The 12,069-nt window shown below is 33.6% G+C and overlaps 2 protein-coding genes across 3 annotated transcripts; one reads left to right on the top strand and one right to left on the bottom strand.

Annotated features, from left to right (window-relative positions):
* The first annotated feature begins 5,186 nt into the window (after positions 1–5,186).
* LOC145126009 (Major facilitator superfamily protein) lies at positions 5,187–8,877 on the top strand. The gene is made up of 5 exons (XM_079061413.1): positions 5,187–5,459; positions 5,564–5,675; positions 5,896–6,113; positions 7,038–7,576; positions 7,846–8,877. Exons 1-5 carry the CDS (start codon positions 5,457–5,459, stop codon positions 8,732–8,734), a joined length of 1,761 nt encoding a protein of 586 aa, XP_078917539.1. The 5' UTR covers positions 5,187–5,456; the 3' UTR covers positions 8,735–8,877.
* A 360-nt stretch (positions 8,878–9,237) lies between these two features.
* Positions 9,238–10,742, bottom strand: LOC145126010 (ribosomal protein L30 family protein). Of its 2 annotated transcripts, none has more exons than XM_079061415.1 (4): positions 10,594–10,742; positions 9,909–10,118; positions 9,645–9,805; positions 9,238–9,485 (listed from the first exon to the last, which is right to left on the bottom strand). In XM_079061415.1, the coding sequence occupies exons 2-3, from the start codon at positions 10,098–10,100 to the stop codon at positions 9,656–9,658; spliced, it is 342 nt and encodes a 113-aa protein (XP_078917541.1). In that variant the 5' UTR covers positions 10,101–10,118; positions 10,594–10,742; the 3' UTR covers positions 9,238–9,485; positions 9,645–9,655. The 2 variants fall into 2 exon arrangements, with proteins under 2 accessions (XP_078917541.1, XP_078917540.1); XM_079061414.1 differs by having other exon boundaries at positions 9,238–9,500.
* Between the last annotated feature and the right edge of the window lie 1,327 nt (positions 10,743–12,069).

A 12,069-nucleotide genomic window follows, 5' to 3' on the forward strand; every position in this document is an offset into this window, starting at 1 on the left:
GAATTCGATTTTGGAGTCACGATCGTATTTTTGTTAAAAAGATGTTACTGAAGAAAGAACAGATGATATATGTCGATTGTTAATTTTGGGAGTTGATGGTTGGGGAAGGCTATGAACTCAACCGTGTTGTCGATAATTTTGGATGTTGATATCGATTCGGTTTTGATGATTAGTAACGATCTGGGTTTGTAAATCAATAGTCGATTTGTGTACAACAGAAATCGATGTCGATTTTGATTGTTGGATGTGAGTTCAACGGTTTGAATAATTGGAATCGAATTTGCTTTTGTGATACATAGATGATGAACAGTTACTAGTTCTTGATTTCAAAGAATCGAAATTTGGGAAGAACTGTAAGAACGAGAATTTGGGGTTATTGAACGAAGGGTATTTGAGAATTAGACAAAGGGTTGATGATTGATATACGAAGAATTGATGAACTATAAGAACGAAGAATGAAGAACTGGGTTAACATACGAAGGGTTGATGATTGAACGAACGAAGAATGGTTACTGTTCATTACTGTTCATATATAAGTCTTCGTATGCTTCGTATGCTGAGAAATTTTTTGTTTGATTGGGGAAGATGGAGTTTCATACGAAGAGGAGAGAGAAAGAAAAAGTTTCGTACGTTTTGAGTTTTGATTGTCTTCGTATGTTTCATCAAAAAAAAGCTTTGTATGTTTCATCAAAAAGCTTCGTATGAATTGAAAAAGCAAACGTTTCAAAACAGCCCCTGAACCTTCGAATATTTGGCACTTTGAAAATTAAATGAAGTTTCGTATGTTTGACACTTTTCACCCAAATTCGAAAAATTTTGGAGCTTCGTATCTTTGGGACTACTCTTCGTATGTTTGGTGCATAATGGCAGAATTTTCGAAAATAGTCCCTGAGGCTTCGAATGTTTGGCGGTTCATACCCATTTTCGAAAAATGACTGTTTTTGCTTAAAATTGAAGAAAATGCATTTCAGGCCCCTACAGTTTGTGCAAATTGACGATTTCTACCCAGCTTTGAAAAAGGGGGAGAGTTTTGCATATTTGGCTGTTTTGGGCGCACCGGGTCACTGCAGAATTTTGAAATTGACAATTTCTACCCATTTTTGAGAAATTTTGTCAAAGGCGATCCGTGAACGAAGCTAAAAATTCAATATTTTTTGGATTTTCCGGATTGAAGCACATAGTTTATGCCACATGTTAAGGGGGAGTTTTGACACGAAAAATTCCGAATAGAGCACGTTCTCTTTCCTTGAAGGTTTTATAATCAAATTTCGATTATAAAAAGGGGGAGAAGTTTTATATGGAAATTCGAACTTGAATTTTTCATATTACGCGGATTTGAAGACTGAAGTGACCTTGATTTTTGAAGTCTACGAAATGATGCAATTGGATGTTCGAAAATGATGTATTCGAAATGGGTTTGGTTTTATTGAAGATTTTTGGGGTGTGTTTTTATGCGCAACTTTTGGGTGATTATTTGGAGTTAATCATTCGTTGCTGCTCGGTTTGTATGGTTTCACATCCTAGAGCCCAAATTGAAGAATCATGGAAGAATTGAAGATTGAAGTTCGTTTCGACATGTGTCACGCTTGAGGCTCGGGTCGCGTAGTTGCTCGATTTTGGAAGATTTGAAGTGGGTCATTCATTCCTAACTTTGAGGGGGAGAATGTTGGGGTGCAAAGTTCTTCATGTATGACTTTGTAATGGTTTGACTCTTGTAGACCCACTTGCATGTGGTGCATTAGCCTTTAGACCCATGTGTTAATGAGCGTGAGAGAGAGACATGTAAACACCTCTATAAATAGTGGGTTCATACCACTTGTAGAGGTGTGCTTGAGAGGTGTAAAAGTGAGTGTGTAAGTGTGTGTTATTTATTTAGATGTAGATGTATGTCCCTTTTTGTAACACCATACATATTCAATACATCTCTTGAACACCCAAATCACCATGTTCATTGTGCAAACTTTAATTCCGCATGTCAAACCATGTTCTTATGTCACTACAGTTAGGTTTATAAATTTAAAACCGGTAGTACATAAATTGCACATCAACTAGTAAAGAGTGGAACAAGTACACAAAAAGCACATTTTAGATTAGGGGGTCCCATATCCCTTATTTTGGTTAAGATGTCATAATGAAACCTTTTGATAAGAACCAGAAATTATGTATTTGCTAAGTTGTGCAATTCGAACATTAAGTATTTGTACCATTGTTGGGTAGTGTAGGGTCTATCCAAGCAAAGTAGTCATAACCTTCGCTTGAACACCAAGCAAAATGGTAACAAATGCTTTACCTTGAAATTAGGGCTACAACCTAGGTTTTTTGGTGTCCATGAAGTCCACATTATGCATTCATGTCTACAGTCATGCGTATTCATTAACCTTACCTTGCCCTTCAATTGACACTTCCAGCTGAAGAGGATGAAGTCAAACACTTTTTCCCTTGTGTGAATTATTGCTTTTGATAGTCTATGAGCGTTAATTAGGTTTCGATTTAACCCAAACATCTTATTGAATGACATGGGGTCCACATCAGCCAGGGAACCAATTACGTGAGTGGTAACCTAGCATGAGACATATTTTTCAAGGTTGGCAATACATTGCGCTTAATCGTTAACAAAACAAAACAAAAACAAAACAAAACAAACAAACTTGGTATGACTTTTTCCTTAATAGAGTTAAAGTTTATGGACTTTTTTTGGAGATCTCCCTTTACAGAATTGAAGTATCAACTCATATAGCCTTTTGTTAAACACGATTTTAAAACTATAAAGATATGAAACAAAGTTAGGGAGTTAATTATTGTTACGATCAGTTTATCTTAATTTATTTATGAAACAAATTTTATGAATTGCATAATTTTTAACAATTTATTGATTTATTTTTAGGTTTATTGTGGACTTTTTTCATGTTTTATATTCTTAAATGTATATTTTTATAAATAATACAAACTTTTTGTTTATGTATTTTAATATATTATGTTAATATAACTAATGGATAGTGGTAATCAATGTCTATCATCACGGACTATACGTACATATAACAACACCCTCAAAACCGGGTACATTTACATAAAAGCAGCTCTAATTGAGACTTTTTAAAGCTTATTACTATTGATTTTTTTTATTAAGCATTTATTACCATTTGAGCATATAACTTATTTGTTTTTTTATATTGATCATTCAATATGTATTGAGTAACCCCTCATACTTAAGTTATATTATATTTTACTCTCTTAAATATATTTTAGTTTTAAATATATTTATTTATTTACTAATTAATTATTTCCATTATAAATTTAATGACATTTCATTTATGAAATAAAATTATAATGAGTATATTGTTTTTCCAATCTTTTTTATGACTATTCTGTAATAGTTTTTCCATATTAATTTTTTCGAATGATATGTTGTAATATATTTTTTTTGAAACAAAGTATTGTAATATTTTTAATAAATAAAAATACGATGTGGTTCAAAAAGAAAAATATTAAATAAGGGGATTTTATAGAACATTTTAGATAGATATGAACAATTAGTTAAATTATAAATATTAAAAAAAAAAAAAAAAAAAAAAAAAAACTATTTGAAGAGGTTAACCATTAGAAATAATTATCTATTTAGAGGTTAAAATTATTGAAATGATGATGTGACAATAGTTTTAAATCTTAATACTCCCTTCATCCAAAAATTATAGTCCATCTTTTCTTTTTGGTTTATCCCAAAATAATAGTCCACTTCTAAAAATTAATAACATTTTTACCAAAATACTCCATCATTATTACTTAACCTACTAAAACATTAAATGCAAAATAAGACAAAACTGTCATTTTATTGTATAAAGTTAGTGGTAATTAATGTTTCTTTAATCTGTGTATTTTTTGTTTGTGAACAATAATTTTGGAACGGAGGGAGTATAACTTAACCGTTGGAAACGCTTGACTTTAAGAATTAGTAACTAGGATGACCTAGTAAAAGTTTCCACAAAAACATGATTGCCTAATTATACATTATCTTTATTCACTTCCTTTTTATTATTAAGTACAATTTCTCCTTATTTTACTATTTTGAATATATATATATATATATATATATATATATATATATATATATATATATATATATATATGATTTACTATTTAGTATTAATCATTTCTTGAATTTAGCACCTTTAAGAAGTTTCAAATTATAGAATTTTCTTTTTCATTTCGGCGATTATGTCAATAGTCTGAATAAATACTTTATTGAATGATATGTTAGCTCAAAAGTTGACTAAAGGAGTATCAATGAATCAATCTAACTTTTCAATCTAAAATAGTTGTACAAGTTATTACAATCCCACCAAAAAGAACTTCCATTTTGTCTCTTATGTGACAAGGATTAATTCCATTCAAGCTAATATTTTTTTTTATATAACCTTAATAAGAAAAACCCATTTTACACAATAACATGCCAAATCCCATAGTGAATCCATTTCCCACTTTTTAAGTGATAAAATAATTACAATTTGTCTATTGACATCAGTATCAGTATCATCGTCCCAGTCAGCATTTTATGTCATATACCCATCCTTACGCAACAAATGAATTAAAACCACATAAAATACAAGTTTACCAAACTTTTTACGAAAATAAAATAAATCAAACAGACGATAATTCACCATTAATCGGTTAATTCAATTATAACCAACCAAATAACCATTGATCGCGTACGAATCCACCATAAAACAATACATATCCAATAGTTGTTTCAGATAAACATCATTGCCACATAAGGTTAGACAGTGGTAGAGCATCAAACGAGTTTAATTCTCTCACATAAAAATCACTATTCCAAATCCACGCTTCATTGTGTATTAGTTTGTATCCATACATACAATTTGCCACGTGTTATTTTGATGACTGGACCTATTCAGTCATTTTTTACAGAGATTGGATACAAATTCCCATTGTACTAATCAAGGGTCCAACAAAGGACCACACTTTAACTTGATTAGGTGTAACCAGTTCATCCACATGAAGCAATAACCAATAGGACAAAACCCAACCCAAACTCAAATCACCACCACTTACTTCATGACTGGTTGAGATATGCTGGTGAAATTACTAAAATGCCCTTTTCTTTTTTTGTTACCTAAAATTAAAACCCGTGTGTTTTGAAACATTATAAATGAATACGAAACCCGTATTTTGTTTTTCTAAAACAGTTTGAAGAAAGGATTATAAGATTATTCTCCACCTGAAAACAGCATTCAAGTGGGTAGACCCCAAGATTTAGGAGACCTCTTTTTGTTAAAAATCTTATCATAGCATCATACTTTTCCCCTACCTTCACCTTTTTCTCCTCAATATATCAAACAAATCTTATAACTCCTCTTCACCATCTCTCTCTCTCTCTCTCTCTCTCTCTCTCTCTCTCTTTTTCTATCTCTCTCAAAACATACAAAAAAAGAGCTCCTAAAATGGTGAATAATTACTCTCTTCTAAAACTTCATCTCATTATCATTTTCTTTTACATATCAATATCATCATTGATTTTATATATATATATATTTTTTTTTTCAAACAGGTTTTGGCTGTTTCAAATGGGGAAAAAGACGATACGGTTTCCCTTGATTACAAAGGAAACCCAGCTGACAACTCAAAAACCGGTGGTTGGCTTGCAGCCGGATTAATTTTAGGTAACTATTTATTTGTTTATTACACTTTTGGTCCCTGAGTATATCTATTTTTTGCAATTTTGATCCTTATTTAATGTTTCTTGTAACGTTTTTGGTCCCTATATCCAAAAAATAATTTGAAAATGGACCAAAAACGTGAAATGAGAACAAAAATTGAGGAAATCAAGTATACGCAAGGGTTAAAAATGTAATTTATAATTTTTTATTATTATAATTGTAGGGACTGAGCTGTCTGAGAGAATATGTGTGATGGGTATATCGATGAATTTGGTGACATATTTGGTGGGGGAATTGCATCTTTCATCATCAAAATCTGCGAACACTGTGACAAATTTCATGGGAGCTTTAAACATTTTAGCCCTTTTTGGTGGGTTTTTGGCGGATGCTAAATTTGGACGTTACCTCACCATTGCTATATTTGCATCTATATGTGCTGTGGTAAGCAATTCAATTAACCATTTTCATTTTCGTCCTTCATTTTTCTTTCTATGTCCAAATCTAGACCAAATTACAGCATTCTATTTCTAGGTAATTTTGCGGGTTAACCAGTTATGATTTAGAGTCAAGTTACATTTTTGGTCCCTGAGTATAGCTGATTTTTGCAATTTTGGTCACAAAAAGTTCTATTGTAATTTCATAATTTGTCTTTTTTTGAGGTACTTGTAGCAATTTTGGTCCCTGTTCCAAGTTAAATAACTAGTTTTGGTCCCTGAGCATAGCTGGCTTTTGCAAATTTGGTCCCAAAATTATACTCATTTTATTTGGAACAGAAACCAAAAACCTCAAGTCCTCCAATAAAGTCCGAAATTGCAAGAAAAAACTTTTTTGGACCAAAATTGAAAAGATAAGTTATACTCAGGGACCAAAAATGTAATTTACTCTATTTTTTATTTTTATCAATCAAATCAAAATTCCATACATTTTTCCAAATCAACCATTTTGAGCCAGGTCAAAATGGTAAATTTCCAACAAAATTTAGCAGTAAAACCCAATATCAAAGTGGTTAATAATTTGGAAAAATGTTTTTGATTGGAAAAAAAATAAAGTATTAGTAGCTAAACTGGTGAAAATGCCCAAGATATAATAGGTTTTTTTGTAATTTTTATTTTCCCACAAATCTATAACCCAATTTCCAAAAAATTATATGCAACTGCTTTTGCTAAAATGAAATATAAGGAAACAAAAGAGCATTATCAATATTAACCAGTGAAACTACTTTGCCTAAATTTAGGTTGAATAAGGATCTTAAACTTAAACCCATTTTGGGTCAATTAGGCTACAAACTTTTTGTTTACTTTTACTTTAATAGTAAAAAATATTTCATAAAAAAAAATTTAAAAATTTTGCTGTGACATATGACAGGGGGTGACACTGTTGACATTAGCAACAAGCATTCCAGGCATGAGGCCACCTCATTGTGATCAACCTAGGAAACAACAATGCATAGAAGCTTCCGGAAGCCAACTAGCAATGCTTTATGTTGCACTTTACACAATCGCGTTAGGTGGAGGTGGGATAAAGTCAAACGTTTCGGGTTTCGGGTCAGACCAATTTGACATTTCTGACCCTAAAGAGGAGAAAAAAATGGTTTATTTTTTTAACCGGTTTTATTTCTGTATAAGTCTCGGGTCCCTTTTTGCGGTGACTGTGTTGGTGTATATACAAGACAACGTGGGACGCGGTTGGGGCTACGGGATTTCGGCGGGTACCATGATTGTGGCCGTCGTTGTCTTGGTTTGTGGGACCGCTTTGTATCGGTTTAAGAAACCGCAAGGAAGCCCGTTGACGGTTATTTGGAGAGTCGTGTTTTTGGCTATTAAAAATCGAAAGCAAACTTATTCGAATCCCGAGTTTTTAAATGATTATAGCAACTCCAAAGTTCCACACACAAAGAGATTCAGGTATACATATACTTATACCCTTTGGGCAATTTTGTAATTTAACCGCTTATAAATAATGTACTTAGGCTGTATTTGGCGCATCACAGCTAGCTTATTTTTCAGCTAGCCCTTAATTAATTATAGAAACACATTCTTTTAAATGCCCTTTTATGTCTTTTTATATCTTTCAGCTAGTTTTACCAAACGTCATTTTTTATCAGCTAGGTTTTCAGCTTAACAGCTAGCTTTTTTATAAAAAAAATGTATTGATTTCCTTTATATTATTATAGGTGTCTTGACAAGGCCGCAATACTAGATGAATACGCATCTTCAGAAGAAAACCGAAACAATCCATGGATAGTGTCAACCGTGACACAAGTTGAGGAGGTCAAAATGGTCATAAATTTAATCCCGATATGGTCAACATGTATTCTCTTTTGGACTGTGTACTCACAAATGAACACTTTCACAATAGAGCAAGCGACTTTAATGAACCGAAGCGTCGCGGGTTTTAGCATACCCGCAGGGTCGTTTTCGGTATTTCTCTTCATATCAATTCTCCTATTCACATCTCTAAACGAAAGGGTGGTTGTCCCTATAGCGAGAAAGATAACTCACGATCCAAAAGGGTTGAGAAGTTTACAGAGAATTGGGATTGGGCTTGTTTTATCGGTTGTAGGTATGGTGGCGTCTGCAGTTGTTGAAAAGAGACGAAGAGTAATGCATGGAAAAATGACGGAAATTTCGGCTTTTTGGTTGGTTCCTCAGTTTTTCTTGGTGGGAGCGGGTGAGGCGTTTGCTTATGTGGGACAACTTGAGTTTTTCATAAGGGAAGCACCCGAGAGGATGAAGTCCATGAGTACAGGGTTGTTTTTGAGTACTTTGGCTATGGGGTATTTCATGAGCAGTGTATTGGTGTCGTTGACTGATATGGCGACTAATGGGAGTTGGCTTACGAATAATTTGAACAAGGGTAAATTGGAGAATTTCTATTGGTTGCTTGCGATTCTTGGAGCAATAAACTTTTTCGCTTTTTTGGTTTTGGCATCGAGGCATCAGTATAAAGTGCAAAACTTTATTGGGCCTAAAAGTGAAAAAGAGATTGAGAATTGGGGTATTGATATGGTTGATGATGTAGAAGTGAAGAAGGCTGTTATGGGCGGGAAGGAAGAAGCTTAGAGTGTGTGTTTATGTGTGTGTGTGTGTTTAGATAGTTTATATAGTTTTGGTGGTAGATGTTTTATGTTGATTTGAGTTGTTTTTATATGATTGGTGAAAAGGGTATTTGTAAGATATTATTAATACACACCCTTTCTTTGTAATTCCCATTCTCTTTAGCATCCTTAAAATTGCATAATTGCATAACTTTTAATTAGTTTATATCTTGGATTTTGGTAATTGGATGAATTTGTATTGTTGTTTCAAAAATTAATTTGTGATTGTCTATGTTGTAACCATGAATATAAACATGGATGTAAGGTTTTTGGACATTTTTGGATGTAGATGTGGATATGGTTATGGCAACATTGATTCCATTTTGCTCAAGTTACACCACTAGTGTCCACCTAAGACAACTAATTTCTCTAATACTAGTATACTACCACAAAATGTAAAGATTATAATATTCTTTAGAAGATTCAAGGTATTAATTTGGTACTTATTCATCTTAGCATTTATAAATATGCCGAGAAACAAATCAAGTATTTCATATAGGAATAGGTCTATAACTAGAGGAGTAGAAGTAGAACATTACAAATTTATGCATCTTCAAAAAAACAAGTAGCTTTCCTTCATATTATGCGTACCTTAACTAAACTGAATGATCTGCAAATGTTATCAACTACAGGATATTAGTGCTTTATCAGAAAAGAACTTAGACCACCTTTCACACATCAGCTTGAAATGTGCATCTGATACCCAAAAGGAAATCCTGAATTTTGACAAACTAATAAAAACACAGAATTAGGAAAGAGAAGAGAAGAGAAGAGGGTAATGTCAAACACAAAAACAATGTATAACATGTAAATTTCACAATAGAATTTGAACTAATTAACTCAATCAAATGATGTGAAGTAAATTAAGTACTTACACAAAAAGATATTAAGCAGCCTGTTGAGAAGAGTTGCTTGCAGGAGCAGGAGCAGGAACATGGCTCACAACCAAAGGTGGACGACAGACACGGTGTTTTGCTTCTTTTTCTTTGCGTGCTTTAAACATTTCTTCAGTCTCAATTACAACCAATCTTTTAACCTGGATAAAACATTAGATGGATTAATGATTAATCAATCTATATAGAACCAAAGAAAAACTTCCTCTAATACAAATGCATTGCACAATTTAAGTCTTTAAGAACCTGTTGAAGCATTCCTCTAACAGTAGGAGTATTCCATCTCATAACAGTTCGATTGCATTTTCCTAAACGCAATGCTTCTAAAGTGCGCCTGTGAAGTTTCCTAGTTCCTGGAATTCCCCTCACCAGAGTTATGTACAGATTGGGACTCCATGCTATTGGAGCACATGCTTTGTAAGCCTTGTACGCATTCATCTTTATGTCTTCTGAAAGCTGAAATTGGATTAAACAAACTTAATCAGCAACAATACTTGTTACTAACCTGATACAGTATCAGTTACACACTATACATGATAAGAAGAGACAGACATTTCAACAAACAGTTTCAGTGCACTCATTCAGACTGAAAATCTAACATACAAACTGGTTGCTCTTTTGATTGTTGGAGTACAATCGCATCCATATCCGATTGTAGACCCTTACTACTCTTAAAAGCTGACCGGATTATCAAATCAAACGATTTCACAAATATCTGATCGGTATAACGCAATAAACCAATTAATTAGGTTACGATGGTGAAATCTTAAGCTGGAACTGAATCAATTAAAGTCATAACACGCTAATCGAATGATAAAACCACATATGAAAAAGAAAAGGAGGCAATTCAACTTTTGAGCTGAAATGTTGATAAACCGTAGCCGATTCCAAGTAACAATAACAAAGAAACCGGCGAGAGGGAGAGAAGAACCTGAGAGAGGTGAAGTGATCTGCGTAATTGAATGAGCCGCCGCCGACGAAAACTATTTGTGCTGGTTAGGGCTATTTATCGCGCTGCTGCAGCAGAAGTGATGCATAGCTTTTCGATGTGTCAATTTTTCGATTTAATTTGGAAGTCATTCAAGTTTTATCAGGGTGGAATTGTTACAGTACTAAGTTTTTTTCCTTTAAACTGTGTACAGTACCAATTATAGTTGGCATAAAGTTTTACCTACCAATATCGTACCAACGATATTTGGCACCAACTTAGTTGGCTACCAACAAATTTGGTTGGTACATATTGGTGTTGGTATATACCAAAATATTTAAATAATATATGTATTTGAAGAGTTTAAGACTTGATAATATATATAAGACTTCACATTATAATCATCACTGAATGGTTAGAAAGTTTTCCAAATATGAATGTGAGTTGAAGTTGTGGTCGTCACTTGTGTTAGTAAATCATTTTAGTGTCATGTACCTTGTTTAACCTTGTGTTAGTAATTTCTTGGGTAAATTACACCATTCGTCCCTCATGCATGTGCCCAAAAGCACGTTTAGTCCCTATTTTTAAAAATTAACTCGGACCGTCCCTGGTTTTGTTTTTTCTTGCACGCTTAGTACCTATTGACATAAAATGACTATTTTGCCCTTAATAATTTGTTTTTTAATTTATTTTAATTTATTTAACAGTTTAAATTAATACAAATAATAAAAAAATAAAAAAATATTTGTCCAAACCCACCCACCCCTCATTTCCCTTTCCCAGATTATATCCTTCTCTCTCACCTATTCATCTTCCTTTCGAACTCATCTTCCTCTCTAATGATCGGCGCCCCTGAAATACTCCGACGAGATCATGAAACCATCCACCCTCAATGGATGATGTAGAACAAAAGCAACAGTAGAGAGAGAAAGAAGTTGGTGGCGGTTCAAATCTGTGTTTCAGATGGGAGTTTCATATCCAACAGAGCTGGTGGTGTTTAGGGTGGTTTCTAGTAGAAAAATTCTCCCTCTTTCTCCTCTAAACCCACCGATCAGAGGGAGAAAGAAAGTGATGGAAACAAAATCGATGAGAGGAAGAAGAAGAGGAAGAGGAGATCAAGGAGATCCATGGATTTGCACTTCGTGGATCTGCACTCCGCCGATATGAACGCTAGAGATCGTCTCTTCGAACTCTTCTAGGTGGTGGTGCAGGAGACTTCTGGTTTAGAGATGAAGAAAGAGACAGAGTGGTTTAGCGAAGTCTGGTCGGAGATGGAGGGGACGACGACGTCTGGTTGGAGAAGAACGTTGTCTTCCCCATTTTGATTTTGCCCTAATTATGGATTGTTTGCATAATAATTAGTTTTTTTTATATTTTTTGGGTTTTCTGGTAGTGATGATTGAGCGATGATAGGTGGTGTTCGAAGGGGGTGGGGTGAGCTGAGTGCAGATTTCTGGTGGTGGTTGTCTATGTTTCTGG

Source organism: Lactuca virosa, chromosome 7 (assembly GCF_052849685.1).
Source record: "Lactuca virosa cultivar CGN04683 chromosome 7, Lactuca_virosa_CGN04683_v6, whole genome shotgun sequence".
NCBI lineage: Eukaryota > Viridiplantae > Streptophyta > Magnoliopsida > Asterales > Asteraceae > Lactuca > Lactuca virosa.

Coding starts and splice junctions, on each gene's coding strand:
- LOC145126010 (XM_079061415.1), bottom strand. CDS start 10,100: ATGAATGCGTACAAGGCTTACAAAGCATGTGCTCCAATAGCATGGAGT. Junction 9,806..9,908: donor TTAGAGGAATGCTTCAACAG/GTTCTTAAAGAC, acceptor TGTTTTATCCAG/GTTAAAAGATTGGTTGTAAT.
- LOC145126009 (XM_079061413.1), top strand. Junction 6,114..7,037: donor TTGCATCTATATGTGCTGTG/GTAAGCAATTCA, acceptor GACATATGACAG/GGGGTGACACTGTTGACATT. Junction 7,577..7,845: donor CCACACACAAAGAGATTCAG/GTATACATATAC, acceptor ATATTATTATAG/GTGTCTTGACAAGGCCGCAA.